Raw genomic sequence first — 17,021 nt, 5'->3', positions numbered from 1 at the left:
TTATATGCATAATAGATTTGTAATTTGATTGTTCTTTACATTTGATCTGTTAATATTTGTATTTAAATTAATTTGTACCTAACTTTTTCACAAGGTAACTTTTTCGTATAAATTGATTCCAAAAATTAAAATCGATAATAGAATCAATTTTATTTCCAACTCTACTACTTACCACAGCCCATTCATACTGTAAAATCAATAAAATATAGTAACTGAAGCTTATTGTTTATTTGTCAAAGAGAAAATGAAATTAAAAATAAGACTGGGCTACATATTCAATTATGTAAAACAATGTAATGAGTGAAATCAAAGCGCGCATTTTCTAAACGCAGATAATGGATATAATAAGATAATAGTTTTTGTGACTCGTCACACTTTTAGTTCTATTTCTTGGGTATCAACATCCAATTGTCGATGAGCGACTGGTAGGCAAGCTTCTTTTTATGCCTGTTCTCGAACAGTTCCACCTCGATGAGATCAAACTTTCCGACCTCCGAATGATCGCCGTTGTTGGCATGGTAGTTAAACGGATAATGGACTCGGGCATAGACCTTCGAGTAGTTGCAGAGGCAAGTTCGTAGGCTTTGGAGCACTTTCTTGTCCTCATAGTTCTGGTTCCTCTTCACGCCGTGCAACTTGACGCGGAAGGAGCGCTGCGGGAACATGAACAATTGATTTGGCATCTCCTTGAGGTTAGTGTAGGACACCCGCTCGGTGTCATGAAAATCAATGTAGAATACGGTGGCTTGCTCAATTCTCTCCTGGATCTCCTTGACGATGGCCCGATACCACCGCCTATCCTTCGAGTAGCGGGCCAGGCATAAGTCGTTGATCTTGGGACTCGTCAGAGCAGCCGCTTCCTTGATTAAAAGACTTGTCTCTTTGATCAGCGTAATTTCGTGCTTGGTGAACTCGGAGAGACAAGGAGCTATCTGCAGCTCCAAAGCCGAAAGCACATTGTTCACTGTGCACAGGAACTCCTTCACGCCAGTGGGAAGACTGAGCGTCTTGAAGCTGGTGCTGCCATCAAAGTTGGATTTCACCGAAGATGTGTCCATTGGCGAGAAGCTAACGTTTTCTTTCATATCCTGTTTGGGAAAGAGAATATTAAAATATAATATAAATTTATATTTTATTAAATACTTATTTATATTAAAACATTAAATATTATATTGATATATTTATTTTTTAAAAATTAAAATATTAAATATTTAAATATTATAATTAAATACTTATTTATATTTGTTATTGATATATTGTTATATTAAAATAAAAATACCTAAATATTATTATTAAAAAGTTATTTATGTTTATTTTTAAAATATTAAAAACATTAAATATTATTATTAAATACTTAGTTATATTTATTTTTTAATATAACAATATAAAATATTTCAATATTAATATGAAAAAACTATTTATGTTTATTTTTTAAATATTAAAACATTAAATATTATTTTGAAGTATTTATTTTTATTTATTTTTTAAATATTGAAAAATTGAATATTTAAATATTATTATTAAATACTTATATTTATTTTTTTAAATATTTATTATATAAAAATATAACATATTTCAATATTATTAATTAAATTAATTTTTTAAAATAAATATAAATACTTGATAATATTATTTTTATATTTTATATTTTAATATTTTTATATTTTAATATTTTAATATTTTAATATTTTAATATTTTAATATTTTAATATTTTAATATTTTAATATTTTAATATTTTAATATTTTAATATTTTAATATTTTAATATTTTAATATTTTAATATTTTAATATTTTAATATTTTAATATTTTAATATTTTAATATTTTAATATTTTAATATTTTAATATTTTAATATTTTAATATTTTAATATTTTAATATTTTAATATTTTAATATTTTAATATTTTAATATTTTAATATTTTAATATTTTAATATTTTAATATTTTAATATTTTAATATTTTAATATTTTAATATTTTAATATTTTAATATTTTAATATTTTAATATTTTAATATTTTAATATTTTAATATTTTAATATTTTAATATTTTAATATTTTAATATTTTAATATTTTAATATTTTAATATTTTAATATTTTAATATTTTAATATTTTAATATTTTAATATTTTAATATTTTAATATTTTAATATTTTAATATTTTAATATTTTAATATTTTAATATTTTAATATTTTAATATTTTAATATTTTAATATTTTAATATTTTAATATTTTAATATTTTAATATTTTAATATTTTAATATTTTAATATTTTAATATTTTAATATTTTAATATTTTAATATTTTAATATTTTAATATTTTAATATTTTAATATTTTAATATTTTAATATTTTAATATTTTAATATTTTAATATTTTAATATTTTAATATTTTAATATTTTAATATTTTAATATTTTAATATTTTAATATTTTAATATTTTAATATTTTAATATTTTAATATTTTAATATTTTAATATTTTAATATTTTAATATTTTAATACTTTAATATTTTAATATTTTAATATTTTAATATTTTAATATTTTAATATTTTAATATTTTAATATTTTAATATTTTAATATTTTAATATTTTAATATTTTAATATTTTAATATTTTAATATTTTAATATTTTAATATTTTAATATTTTAATATTTTAATATTTTAATATTTTAATATTTTAATATTTTAATATTTTAAAACAAAAAACAAAACAAAACAAATTAGTATTACTTATCGAACTATATGCGAATGCCAACAGACGAGAAACAACAAATATCACAATGAATATGAACATTTTACTAATCATACATTTTTGGATGTGGTTTAAGAACGTAGCTAAATGTGAAAGTGTTGCCCCTCTTTACCCCCCGCCCAATTTTAATCCCATTTAGTTTTTAGATTTTATTTAGTGAAATGGCATGCATACCTAGTTCAGTGCAATATACATCGATTAATATACCTACTTTATATGCCGCGATATAATTTTTATTTCCGTAGTTCTTAGTTTGCATTAAGCCCATTATTTTATGTACGCATGCGTGCTAGTTAATCTAAGTTAGCCACAATTGGTTTTACAACTTTCGAGCACATTCTAAGCAAAGGACAAACACACAAATACACACACATTGCGCAGACAAACAAAACGAAGGCCCATCTGAGAAACTTGTTATATAATTTGTATTTTTCTAATTGAACAACAGCAATCGAACGTAAGCGAACACAACTGTCATATTGGGATAAACAATTTCGATGTACGTAGCGTATTTTCATTTATCGTAGTTGCAACTTCTCTAGGCTATATTTAAAAACAAAAAACAAAAAAGAAAAACAAAGATTGTTTCAATGGTTTAATGCAGCAATTAGTTAAAATTTCTAGCATTAAGTGAACACAACATTAAGTATAAATGAAATTTCATAATACATTCAAGCATTATTATAATAATAATAATAATAATAATAACGAAACAAATGAAAACAAACACAATTTTAAAATATTTACAACTTACAATACAACAAATTTCAATGAGAACTAATGGAATGAAACAAACATTCTATGGAGGAAATAAATTCAATTTATGGATAATTACAAAACAATTATGGATTTCTATCTGGCATTATTCATTTGTCTTTTGGGTTTTCCGGGGTGCGGAATCAATAGAATCGATTTCTCAATGTGAAATCAGCCTAAGACCGACGATGCGCTGATCTGTGCTACGTGCCAGAGAAACTGTTATAATATTCCTTAAACGGTAAATTTTTTGCTGATTTTAGGGAAATTAATGTTGGATTTGTGAAAATGTACAAATCTATGTTCTTGTTATAGGAAAAACTTATAATTACATTTGCCATACAAACTTGCCAAATTTATTGATTTTGTGCTCTAGGAGCATTAATTTTGATTACTTTTGAAGCACACTTTTATTATATTTTCCCGTTTAAGATTTTCAAAAACAAATTTTTAAAGATGCTAAAAATTTACAGGCCTGCTCCGGTAATAGTAAAAAATTTTCGATTTCTTTTTGAGCTGCTCCGGTTTTTGACAAATTTATAAAATCGATTTATAAATCGATTAAAATCGAAAATTGAAATAATAACAAGAAAGAAAGCTAACTTTGGCCAGCCAAAGTTTGTATACCCTTGCAGGTAACAATTAAAATATATCATAACTAAGCCAAAAATGCATTAATTTCGATTCGGAAAGCAGTTTTGTGTTAGTTTTTATTAATTTAAAAAAACTGCATATCAAATTTAAAATTTTAAGAAATCCAAATTTTTGGCCATTTTTGCAAATTTTAATGATGTAACCCCTTATCAAATTTCGCAAAAATGGCCAAAAAATCGATTTCTTCCGGACATTTCTAGAAAGATTTGCATGTTAATGCTGATCAAGAATATATATGGTTTATGGGGTCGGAAATGATTCCTTGACTTAGAAAAATATTATTTTGTATTATAAAAACTTGATTTTTTTTTAAATTAAAAATATCATAACTCGGCCAAAAGAGCATTAATTTTAAATCGGAAAAGTGTTCTGTGCAAGATTTTCTAGTTAATAAATCTGCATACTTCATTTAAAAATTTTGAAAATTCAATTTTTTATCAAAATCAAAAATTTTAATGATGTAACCCCTTTTAAAATTTCGCAAAAATGGCCCAAAAATCGATTTCTTCCGGACATATCTAAAAAGATTCCCCTGTTGATGCTGATTAAGAATATATATGGTTTATGGGGTCGGAAATGATTCCTTGACTTAGAAAAATATTATTTTGTCTTATAAAATCTTGATTTTTTTTTAAATTAAAAATATCATAACTCGGCCAAAAGAGCATTAATTTTAAATCGGAAAAGTGTTCTGTGCAAGATTTTCTAGTTAATACATCTGCATACTTCATTTAAAAATTTTGAAAATTCAATTTTTTATCAAAATCAAAAATTTTAATGATGTAACCCCTTTTAAAATTTCGCAAAAATGGCTCCTTCACTGCGTTGCAAACTTCTGACTGAAATTATAATACCCTGCAAGGGTATAAAGATTACATATTTATATGCATAATAGATTTGTAATTTGATTGTTCTTTACATTTGATCTGTTAATATTTGTATTTAAATTAATTTGTACCTAACTTTTTCACAAGGTAACTTTTTCGTATAAATTGATTCCAAAAATTAAAATCGATAATAGAATCAATTTTATTTCCAACTCTACTACTTACCACAGCCCATTCATACTGTAAAATCAATAAAATATAGTAACTGAAGCTTATTGTTTATTTGTCAAAGAGAAAATGAAATTAAAAATAAGACTGGGCTACATATTCAATTATGTAAAACAATGTAATGAGTGAAATCAAAGCGCGCATTTTCTAAACGCAGATAATGGATATAATAAGATAATAGTTTTTGTGACTCGTCACACTTTTAGTTCTATTTCTTGGGTATCAACATCCAATTGTCGATGAGCGACTGGTAGGCAAGCTTCTTTTTATGCCTGTTCTCGAACAGTTCCACCTCGATGAGATCAAACTTTCCGACCTCCGAATGATCGCCGTTGTTGGCATGGTAGTTAAACGGATAATGGACTCGGGCATAGACCTTCGAGTAGTTGCAGAGGCAAGTTCGTAGGCTTTGGAGCACTTTCTTGTCCTCATAGTTCTGGTTCCTCTTCACGCCGTGCAACTTGACGCGGAAGGAGCGCTGCGGGAACATGAACAATTGATTTGGCATCTCCTTGAGGTTAGTGTAGGACACCCGCTCGGTGTCATGAAAATCAATGTAGAATACGGTGGCTTGCTCAATTCTCTCCTGGATCTCCTTGACGATGGCCCGATACCACCGCCTATCCTTCGAGTAGCGGGCCAGGCATAAGTCGTTGATCTTGGGACTCGTCAGAGCAGCCGCTTCCTTGATTAAAAGACTTGTCTCTTTGATCAGCGTAATTTCGTGCTTGGTGAACTCGGAGAGACAAGGAGCTATCTGCAGCTCCAAAGCCGAAAGCACATTGTTCACTGTGCACAGGAACTCCTTCACGCCAGTGGGAAGACTGAGCGTCTTGAAGCTGGTGCTGCCATCAAAGTTGGATTTCACCGAAGATGTGTCCATTGGCGAGAAGCTAACGTTTTCTTTCATATCCTGTTTGGGAAAGAGAATATTAAAATATAATATAAATTTATATTTTATTAAAGACTTATTTATATTATCACATTAAATATTATATTGATATATTTATTTTTTAAAAATTAAAATATTAAATATTTAAATATTATAATTAAATACTTATTTATATTTGTTATTGATATATTGTTATATTAAAATAAAAATACCTAAACATTATTATTAAAAAGTTATTTATGTTTATTTTTAAAATATTAAAAACATTAAATATTATTATTAAATACTTAGTTATATTTATTTTTTAATATAACAATATAAAATATTTCAATATTAATATGAAAAAACTATTTATGTTTATTTTTTAAATATTAAAACATTAAATATTATTTTGAAGTATTTATTTTTATTTATTTTTTAAATATTGAAAAATTGAATATTTAAATATTATTATTAAATACTTATATTTATTTTTTTAAATATTTATTATATAAAAATATAACATATTTCAATATTATTAATTAAATTAATTTTTTAAAATAAATATAAATACTTGATAATATTATTTTTATATTTTATATTTTAATATTTTTATATTTTAATATTTTAATATTTTAATATTTTAATATTTTAATATTTTAATATTTTAATATTTTAATATTTTAATATTTTAATATTTTAATATTTTAATATTTTAATATTTTAATATTTTAATATTTTAATATTTTAATATTTTAATATTTTAATATTTTAATATTTTAATATTTTAATATTTTAATATTTTAATATTTTAATATTTTAATATTTTAATATTTTAATATTTTAATGTTTTAATATTTTAATATTTTAATATTTTAATATCTTAATATTTTAATATTTTAATATTTTAATATTTTAATATTTTAATATTTTAATATTTTAATATTTTAATATTTTAATATTTTAATATTTTAATATTTTAATATTTTAATATTTTAATATTTTAATATTTTAATATTTTAATATTTTAATATTTTAATATTTTAATATTTTAATATTTTAATATTTTAATATTTTAATATTTTAATATTTTAATATTTTAATATTTTAATATTTTAATATTTTAATATTTTAATATTTTAATATTTTAATATTTTAATATTTTAATATTTTAATATTTTAATATTTTAATATTTTAATATTTTAATATTTTAATATTTTAATATTTTAATATTTTAATATTTTAATATTTTAATATTTTAATATTTTAATATTTTAATATTTTAATATTTTAATATTTTAATATTTTAATATTTTAATATTTTAATATTTTAATATTTTAATATTTTAATATTTTAATATTTTAATATTTTAATATTTTAATATTTTAATATTTTAATATTTTAATATTTTAATATTTTAATATTTTAATATTTTAATATTTTAATATTTTAATATTTTAATATTTTAATATTTTAATATTTTAATATTTTAATATTTTAATATTTTAATATTTTAATATTTTAATATTTTAATATTTTAATATTTTAATATTTTAATATTTTAATATTTTAATATTTTAATATTCTAATATTTTAATATTTTAATATTTTAATATTTTAATATTTTAATATTTTAATATTTTAATATTTTAATATTTTAACATTTTAATATTTTAATATTTTAATATTTTAATATTTTAATATTTTAATATTTTAATATTTTAATATTTTAATATTTTAATATTTTAATATTTTAATATTTTAATATTTTAATATTTTAATATTTTAATATTTTAATATTTTAATATTTTAATATTTTAATATTTTAATATTTTAATATTTTAATATTTTAATATTTTAATATTTTAATATTTTAATATTTTAATATTTTAATATTTTAATATTTTAATATTTTAATATTTTAATATTTTAATATTTTAATATTTTAATATTTTAATATTTTAATATTTTAATATTTTAATATTTTAATATTTTAATATTTTAATATTTTAATATTTTAATATTTTAATATTTTAATATTTTAATATTTTAATATTTTAATATTTTAATATTTTAATATTTTAATATTTTAATATTTTAATATTTTAATATTTTAATATTTTAATATTTTAATATTTTAATATTTTAATATTTTAATATTTTAATATTTTAATATTTTAATATTTTAATATTTTAATATTTTAATATTTTAATATTTTAATATTTTAATATTTTAATATTTTAATATTTTAATATTTTAATATTTTAATATTTTAATATTTTAATATTTTAATATTTTAATATTTTAATATTTTAATATTTTAATATTTTAATATTTTAATATTTTAATATTTTAATATTTTAATATTTTAATATTTTAATATTTTAATATTTTAATATTTTAATATTTTAATATTTTAATATTTTAATATTTTAATATTTTAATATTTTAATATTTTAATATTTTAATATTTTAATATTTTAATATTTTAATATTTTAATATTTTAATATTTTAATATTTTAATATTTTAATATTTTAATATTTTAATATTTTAATATTTTAATATTTTAATATTTTAATATTTTAATATTTTAATATTTTAATATTTTAATATTTTAATATTTTAATATTTTAATATTTTAATATTTTAATATTTTAATATTTTAATATTTTAATATTTTAATATTTTAATATTTTAATATTTTATTATTTTAATATTTTAATATTTTAATATTTTAATATTTTAATATTTTAATATTTTAATATTTTAATATTTTAACATTTTAATATTTTAATATTTTAATATTTTAATATTTTAATATTTTAATATTTTAATATTTTAATATTTTAATATTTTAATATTTTAATATTTTAATATTTTAATATTTTAATATTTTAATATTTTAATATTTTAATATTTTAATATTTTAATATTTTAATATTTTAATATTTTAATATTTATATTTTAATATTTATATTTTAATATTAAATATGAAATATTTTAATTATTTTTAAATATTTATTTTTAAAATACTAAATTGAAACTAGGATTTATTTATTTAAAAAATTATTTATGTTTATTTTTAAAATATTAAAAACATTTAATATTATTATTAAATACTTAGTTATATTTATTTTTTAATATAACAATATAAAATATTTAAATATTAATATGAAAAAACTATTTATGTTTATTTTTTAAATATTAAAATATTAAATATTATTTTGAAATATTTATTTTTATTTATTTTTTTAAATATTGAAGAATTGAATATTTAAATATTATTATTAAATACTTATATTTATTTTTTTAAATATTAAAATATAACATATTTCAATATTATTATTTAAATTAATTTTTTAAAATAAATTTAAATACTTGATAATATTATTTTTATATTTTATATTTATATATTTTAATATTTATATTTTAATATTAAATATTAAATATTTTAATTATTTTTAAATATTTATTTTTAAAATATTAAAAACATTTAATATTATTATTAAATACTTAGTTATATTTATTTTGTAATATAACAATATAAAATATTTAAATATTAATATGAAAAAACTATTTATGTTTATTTTTTATATATTAAAACATTAAATATTATTTTGAAATAATTATTTTTACTTTTTTTTAAATATTGAAAAATTGAATATTTAAATATTATTATTAAATACTTATATTTATTTTTTTAAATATTAAAATATATATATATTATATAATATATTTTATATATATATATAAATATTACTTTTAATAAGTTATTTTTGTTTATTTTTAAAAAATAATAAATATTTCAATATTATTTAAATTAATTTTTTAAAATAAATATATATAAATACTTGATAATATTATTTTTATATTTTAATATTTAATATTTTAATATTTATATTTTAATATTTAATATTTTTATATTCTGTATATTTTAATATTAAATAAGAAATATTTTACATATTTTTAAATATTTATTTTTAAAATATTAAATTGAATCAGAAGCTAGAATTTGGCACTCACCTTGTGGCGCAGTTCGATGCGACGCTGCAATTGATCGGCGGCCGAAATGCTTAGCGGCTTCATTTCATCGCTGGAGCTATCGCTGCTGGAAGAATCTTCACCATCAATATTGATGTCCATTTCGTGAAGGCAATGGTCTCTGCCCAGCTCAATCTCCTCATCGTCTGCGATAGTGACATCTGCCGCCTGAAGTTCTCCCGAACAACCATCTGAATCGGCGCAATCGTAGCTGTTGTCGAGGCCCATCTCCTGCGCTGCCTGCTGGCAATCGAAATCCTGGTCCTTTTCGAAGCGATTCACCTCCTTGGTGTTCAACAGATACATTTTCTTAACCGGCGGCTGATTTACAGACGAATCAGTTTCGTTTCTATGATGAGATTGGCCGCCTAGACGGCGCTGCTGTGTGGCGCCCAGAGTTTCCAGTTCGTCAAAGACCCTGAAAGCCTCGAGTTCTTTCTTCTGTAAAGTGAATTTCAGACTGTTCTTTTGGTTTTTGGCTTCCACTGGAATAGCCATGCCGCAGTCTATCATCATGGTGGCCATGTCTACGTGGCCCACCTTGATGTTGCACGTGGGCAGTTTACTGGTCCCCACTCCCCTCGGCTCCACCACATGCACACTGCTCAGCTTCATCACCAGTTGCTGATGCACTGTATCCATCTGCTTGTCGGTATACTTTCCGCCCTTTGGTCGTACTCCGTGAATGTTAACCAGCCAGCACATGGCATTCAGCTGCGGGAAGGGGGCATATGGCAGCATCTCATCCGCCTTGACCTTTTCCAAGTTACCATAGTCAACGTAGTACACCGTGTACTCATCGTGATTGTTAGGCAGACGCTGCACTATGCCGCGATAAAGCAGGTTGTCCATGTGATAGGTGACCAGCACCGGTTGGCCCACCCCGTAGGTGTAGCAGCGATTCTTCTGCTGCTGTCTGTTCATCAAAGGCTTGTAGTGGTACTCCAGCAGCTTGCGCATGTACTCCAAGTAGGGTTTGTCACTGCCCAAAGTCAAATAGATGCTGCACTCGTAGTTCACGTTCGTGGCAATGGCCGTGAATATGGTTTTGTCGCTTTTGCGAGGCGTAGACCAACCAGGAGGCGGCACAGTTTGGCCAGTGGTCTTTTGGCCCTTTGCCAAATCATCAAGCAGTTCCATTGGCGGCATGTCCTCATTGTGCTCGAAGCCGCGCACAGTCCTGCCACCTGGCACTTCAATAAGGTTTGTAAAGATCCTGGATTCATCGATCTTATCCAGCCACGTTTGCACTGGCTCCTTGTCGTTGGAGATGGTGGTTCCGGTGGAGGAAAAGCTATCGAAAAACAGCATCGAGTTCTGGGTATCGTTTATATCGTCTATATTCTTTACGGCCAAGTTCTTCCTCAAAAGCTCCTTGTTTATATTCACATAAATGGTGTGAGCGGGCGAGAAGGGTCCACTGACCACGGTGTGTGCGCCATAGAGGATCACGCTCACGGAGTTGGACGTCTTGCCCTGACTCGTCGTATAGACCTGGTCGTAGGCCTGCACCTGGTCCTTGAAGTAGTCTATGGCCTCGGTACTCCACTCGGTGCCCACAGGTTTGATGCCGCACAAGTGGCAACGCAAGGCGCTGCTGGTAATTTTCATCAGGGACTCGTCGGCATTGGCCATGCTACTGGTGGGCACATTTTCGACCACCTGGCCGATGTCCCGCAGCTGGATATGGTAGCGGAATGAGGAGTTCACCTGCGTCACCACGCCACGGTGCCAAAGGGTGTCCAGGTCGGAATCAGCCTGGACCCTGACTAAGCACAAATCGCCCACTTTCCAATCTGTCTGGAGCACCTGATTCTGATACATTGCCTCCGCCGCCATCTGCACAGACTGCTGCATTCTCTCGATGGCCGACTGGAAGTGAGGCAGGGTCACATAGAACTCACCAGGCTGACGGATGTAGAGTATTTTCACATTTGACCGCTCGTTTCGGTCCTCGGTTCCTGCCTCTGGCTTTCGAAAGGGTGTCAGCGCCACCGCTTGCACCTTCTGCTGATCCAAGAATCTGCGAGTGTCGTCATCGAGGCGAGCGGATCGTTGCGAAGCCTGTGCATTGCTAAACATTCGGCTGCTCTCCCCAGTGGATGTACAGTGTCGCTGGGCAACCATTTGCACTGCCACGTTTGTTGTCTCTGAAGTGCCACGCGTAAATTTCAGCGCCACATAGACCACATCCTCGGTGAAGTTGATTACTTCAATGTACAGCTTGGGATTCGAGGTGAGCTGCTTAAAGAAAGCCGTTGCCTCGGTAGTCCACACGTACGACAAATCCTGCAGGGTCTCCACATCCGCTAGGCTGCACCTGATAGTTCGTTCCGGTTCCCAGAACTCCGCCGGCAGCACAAATAACTCGTCCCAGTAAACCGTCTGGGTGGGGCCATCGTCCACCAGGCGAACAACAACGTATCCTAAAACAAAACCCCCATCAAAAATATATATATATTTCCCAAAGACTTTACACTCACCATCAGGCAATATCTGCTCGATGCTGGCTCGCTTCCATAGGCCATCCAACTGTAGCACGCAGCCGAGATGCAGGCGTCCCAGAAAGATACTTTCCAGCTTGTTGAGGCTCAGGCGATCCATGTGTCTCTGCAAGCTGCTCTGCATCTGGCAGCGCTCGGACTCAAGGTCGTGGCGCATAACATAAAACTCTTGCGGATGCTCCACATGCATCATTTGGATCATGAAGATATCGCCAAACTGGAGTTTAGGTCTGGGCAAACGGTGTTTGGAAGGTGGAAGGTTCAGACTAACGGCCGGCGGAAGGCCGCAGCGAGAGCGGGCCAGGCCAGAATATAAAAAGGAGTCGCGCACGGAGATGCTAGTTTTGTAGTTGCTGCTGATAAGGTCCACCTCGTGCAGGTCATGGGACAAAGCCTTCTTGACAATCAGGCGAACGGGATTGCTGCAATTGGAAAGGAGGATACGTGTCAAGAGAACAAGTTGAGCCAGGAGTTACTTACTTTTTAATTATCTGCTTGAGAAAGGTGATGGCCTTGGGACCCCACTCTGAATCGGCGCCACTTGTGGGCATAAGTTCCAGGCTGCAGTGCATGGCTGAGTATGGGAGATGGGACAGGCGCTCTGGCATCTCTCGGAAGCTGAAGTTAAAGATATTTTATTTTTATCGTTTACTTGTACCCCAACAAAAGACTCACTGGCTAGTGTGCATCTCGTGGAAGACACCAGTGTCCGGAAAGAAGACCTTGCAGGTGTCCTGTGTGGCCATCTTCTGGGTGACCATGGCCCGATAGTAGCGATGCTGATCTTTGACATAGATGATATAATGCTGGCCCACCTCAATATCCGGGGGAGCGAGGATGCCCGTCAGCGACTGTGCAAATGTGTCTATCTCGTTGCGTACCCGCTGGGCCGCATTAGTGTCCTGTACGTAGAAGTCCTCTGGTGATTTAATGGAGCGAATGTTTACCACTGCATCGGTCTTAAACCAGTCCGCCTTTTCTGCCATCCCTGTGGCGGGCTTGGTAATGTCCATGGTCGAGAAGTTGCGCACAAAGTCCTGCTGCTGATGATGATTCCTTGGCTGAAAACTATCGATTGTGGCCGCAGTAGAGTTGAGGCTTGATTTGGTCGACTTTTTGGCATGATTTTTTTGAGAACTAGACATCGAATTGATATTGGATTTCTGGCTGAGTAGCTGGTGCTGGTTCTGCTGCCCAGGTCCCTGGCTATTGGACCGGCAAGTGTTCTCTTTGTCACTGCTGAAGCTCATGGAGAATGTGTTGTCTGCATTGTTGATGCTGCAGATGCTGCGTTCACGCTCAAAATCGGTTTTGAAGCTAACTTTAATATTGGGATTCACGAATGTGCAGTTGAACTTTTTGTCGATTATGCTGAGTATATCAATGTGTTCACTGTAGATGCTAAAAGGTTGTAGGAAATAATGATTATTATATATAACAATAATCATAATAATGCCTTTCCTTATATATGAAAAATCTCCATGTACTCACCGATAAGGATTCATCTTGATCTGGCTGACCTGCACTGTGCTGGGTATCCTTTTCAGGTGCTTGGTGGACTGCTGAATGAGCTCCTTTAGCCAGATATTCTTGGGCACACCATTATCCAGATATTGCATCATGTGCTATCAGCGAGGTAAAAAGAAATGTTAGTTGGTAAATATTTAAATAGTATTACCAGCACTCCCACCTTGATCAATTCTTCGTAGCCATTCAGCTGACCCATGGCTTCGTTGAGCTCCATTTGGGGCGGCAGACTGGACTCGCGCAGCTTCTCGACAATCTGTAGCTCGGCCACCTGAAGCAGGCCGTGCAGGTGGCAAAAGTGTTTGGATATGCTGGCCAGGGTCTCGGAGGCATAGTCGCTCAGCTTCTGTTTGGCCGCGCGCACCACCTGCCAGGGAGTAGGGGGGGAAATACCAGAAAGTGGTTAGCAGTGGATGATGATGATGATAGCCATGCAGATGAATATGCTGTACATTCTAATGATTTCGCCGCCGCAGTGGCCACCTAACCCGACCTCACCTATCCACCTTGCCAGGTGAATGGCTTTGCGAGCAATCGCGCGCGCGCGCCATCCTCTCGAGTTTTAATTGTACATTTCCCAATCGCAGGCAATCGGTGGCTACCTTCTTCTCAGTGCTGTTAATTTAGCTTTTAAACTGGATTTTCCAGCATTAAATATGGTTGAAATCATTTAAAGATTACAAATTAAACGTATATGTTATTTTAAATATTTTTTCAAAAGTGAAAAATATAATAAACAAGTAGAAAAGTTACAGTCGAGTGTGGCCGACTATGAGATATCCTGTTCCCAAAATATATAGTGGGTGAAATTAAAAGGAAAATGCTAAAATTTGTTAAAAATGTAAAATTTAACAGGGCGAAAAAAAGAAACTAAAGCCAAATGTTGCTGGGAAACACCAAAATAACGCAAATGTTGCTAGGAACATGTTGAGCAACATGAACTGGTGTAATGTAAATGTTGCAGAACTTCTACATACACAGAAACAATATTGTCTAGTCCCAATGGTCCCAATGGACTTTTCAGCATTTGAAAACGTTTAAAAATGAAACTTAAAAAGTTTATATTTTTTATATATATATTTTGTATTTATACTAAATTTTATACTAATTTTACTAAAAAATCCCAACCAGAAACTGCAGCATCCTCTCTGTTGGTCTCGTTTCCAATCTTCTTCATCGCTATGTCGAGTGGCAATGATCATTATCAAAGACTCTTTGGCGTTAGTTGGGTTTTTCGAAAGTGATTGTAAAAATCACGGAAAAAGCTGGCTTGGCTCGGATCGGGCTTATGACAGCTGATTTGTAGCAGATGACAGGCAAGTTCGCGCCAACGGGCCACGTTAGTTCTGCCATAAAAGGGCATCCACATCCACAGCCATCCATCTATCGAGCGATCCAATCTCAAGAGTTGTCGTGTAAATGAAACCATGTTGGAGCCCCGAATCTGGCACATCATTAAAACGAAACTCGGAGATCGTTTTGTCCGCCGCCTCGGGCGATGCGAGATCAATTCACTTGACCTTGTCAAGGGTTCCGTTTGGTCTACAGAGTCTAATATATATCTCGGCATAGACATTTCCATTGTTTACCTTGTCTATCAAAGTCCGCACAGCCCAATTCATATTCACATCCACATTCACAGGCACAATCCTCCGCCAATTAGTTTTAATGGCCACGAAAAATACTTTTCAATAATCCGCAATCGCTGAGCCCATTTTTAAATTATCGCAACCGGCCGATGGACTGACAGACACAGAGACTGACTTCCTACACACAACAAACATGCTTTTTTTTTATTGGCAATACTAAAACAGAACTCTGCGAGTGGCCAATAATAGTAATAATAACAATAATAAGCAGAACCTGCTTCCTTTTAATTTGGTAAAAAAGCAAGCAAATAATAAGGAATTTTCATAAACGAATTTCAAACTCCCTGGATTAGGGGTCCTGGATTTTGAAAATTTAAAATAAAGCTATAAATACTATGATTTCCTTTCCTAAATTTAATTTCCAATTTTGCCTTAAAATTTATCAGTTTAAAAATTCGGAGGAATAAAAGTATTATTCATTTTTAAAACTATTGTATATGCCCCGATAAAATGTAGAAAAGTACATTATAAACCTATGAATTATGATCATAAATATAATTAAGAAGCATTAAGGTAGCCTCCGGACGATCGTAACTTGACTTAATATTAATCATTCTGCGATGCTTTATAGACTCTTGGAGCTAAAAGCTGTCATAACTTGATCAACACAGCTGACTTAATACTGCTTTGGAGATCATTATAATCGGACAGGAAAACATTTAATAGATCTTTCGGCAGTTCTACTGAAAACTTTACTAACCAAAACTATTAGTGTGCAATTAAAGTTACAGAAAAAGTGAGTTAAGTAAATAACAAATGTGATTATTAAACGCAATTTTTGAAATTGGAGTAAACATAAATTTTTGTTTAATAAACTCTGCGGTAAATAAGCCAGAGACGCCAGTCGATCATAAGACTTGGACAGTCGGTCGGTCGGTAAGTCGGTTCATTTTGGCCAGTTTATCAATTACAGACAATCGGACGCTCGACCGGACACGCAATTTGGTGGCGTTTTGTGCCGCCTCGTTAGCCAGCTTTTCGACTTCGTAATGCCCCAGCCCCAGAAGCCATAACCGACTGACTGACTGTCTTGGCTTTTGCCATTAATAATTGTTTCTCGCTTTATATAATACATAATTTGTGTACGCTTTTCTTGTATTTATTTTTGCAATTAACCACGGGGAAGCAGCGAACGAACAGAGGTTTCTGCACGCGGCGGCCAGCTAATGTGATTATGATTTATGTGGGAGGCCTTGAGGAACT

At 28.7% G+C, this 17,021-nt stretch overlaps 2 protein-coding genes across 5 annotated transcripts in view; both read right to left on the bottom strand.

The window, feature by feature from the left end:
• Positions 1-204: 204 nt before the first annotated feature.
• Positions 205-4,002, bottom strand: LOC121502124 (tudor domain-containing protein 1-like). Of its 3 annotated transcripts, none has more exons than XM_070287247.1 (2): positions 3,864-4,002; positions 205-1,088 (listed from the first exon to the last, which is right to left on the bottom strand). In XM_070287247.1, exon 2 carries the CDS (start codon positions 1,083-1,085, stop codon positions 384-386), a length of 702 nt encoding a protein of 233 aa, XP_070143348.1. In that variant the 5' UTR covers positions 1,086-1,088; positions 3,864-4,002; the 3' UTR covers positions 205-383. The 3 variants fall into 3 exon arrangements, with proteins under 3 accessions (XP_070143348.1, XP_041630952.1, XP_070143347.1); XM_041775018.2 differs by having other exon boundaries at positions 3,845-3,988; XM_070287246.1 differs by having other exon boundaries at positions 3,592-3,978.
• A 1,248-nt stretch (positions 4,003-5,250) lies between these two features.
• The window catches only part of qin, a 73,921-nt gene continuing 62,150 nt past the window's right edge, over positions 5,251-17,021 (bottom strand). Inside the window, exons 1-8 of one of the 2 annotated variants that reach the window (XM_070286718.1) lie at positions 14,668-14,847; positions 14,333-14,536; positions 14,134-14,267; positions 13,318-14,043; positions 13,123-13,260; positions 12,622-13,064; positions 10,121-12,564; positions 5,251-6,134 (exon numbers count right to left, since the gene is read on the bottom strand). In XM_070286718.1, coding sequence (XP_070142819.1) covers positions 5,430-6,134; positions 10,121-12,564; positions 12,622-13,064; positions 13,123-13,260; positions 13,318-14,043; positions 14,134-14,267; positions 14,333-14,386 — 4,644 coding nt within the window. In that variant the 5' untranslated portion in view covers positions 14,387-14,536; positions 14,668-14,847 and the 3' untranslated portion in view covers positions 5,251-5,429. Of the gene's footprint in view, positions 6,135-10,120; positions 12,565-12,621; positions 13,065-13,122; positions 13,261-13,317; positions 14,044-14,133; positions 14,268-14,332; positions 14,537-14,667; positions 14,848-17,021 lie in introns of those variants that run through there. The other variant, XM_017179924.2, reaches the window with a different exon arrangement.

This window comes from Drosophila kikkawai, chromosome 3R, assembly GCF_030179895.1.
Source record: "Drosophila kikkawai strain 14028-0561.14 chromosome 3R, DkikHiC1v2, whole genome shotgun sequence".
Taxonomy (NCBI): domain Eukaryota; kingdom Metazoa; phylum Arthropoda; class Insecta; order Diptera; family Drosophilidae; genus Drosophila; species Drosophila kikkawai.
This window is presented reverse-complemented; position numbering and strand designations above follow the sequence as displayed.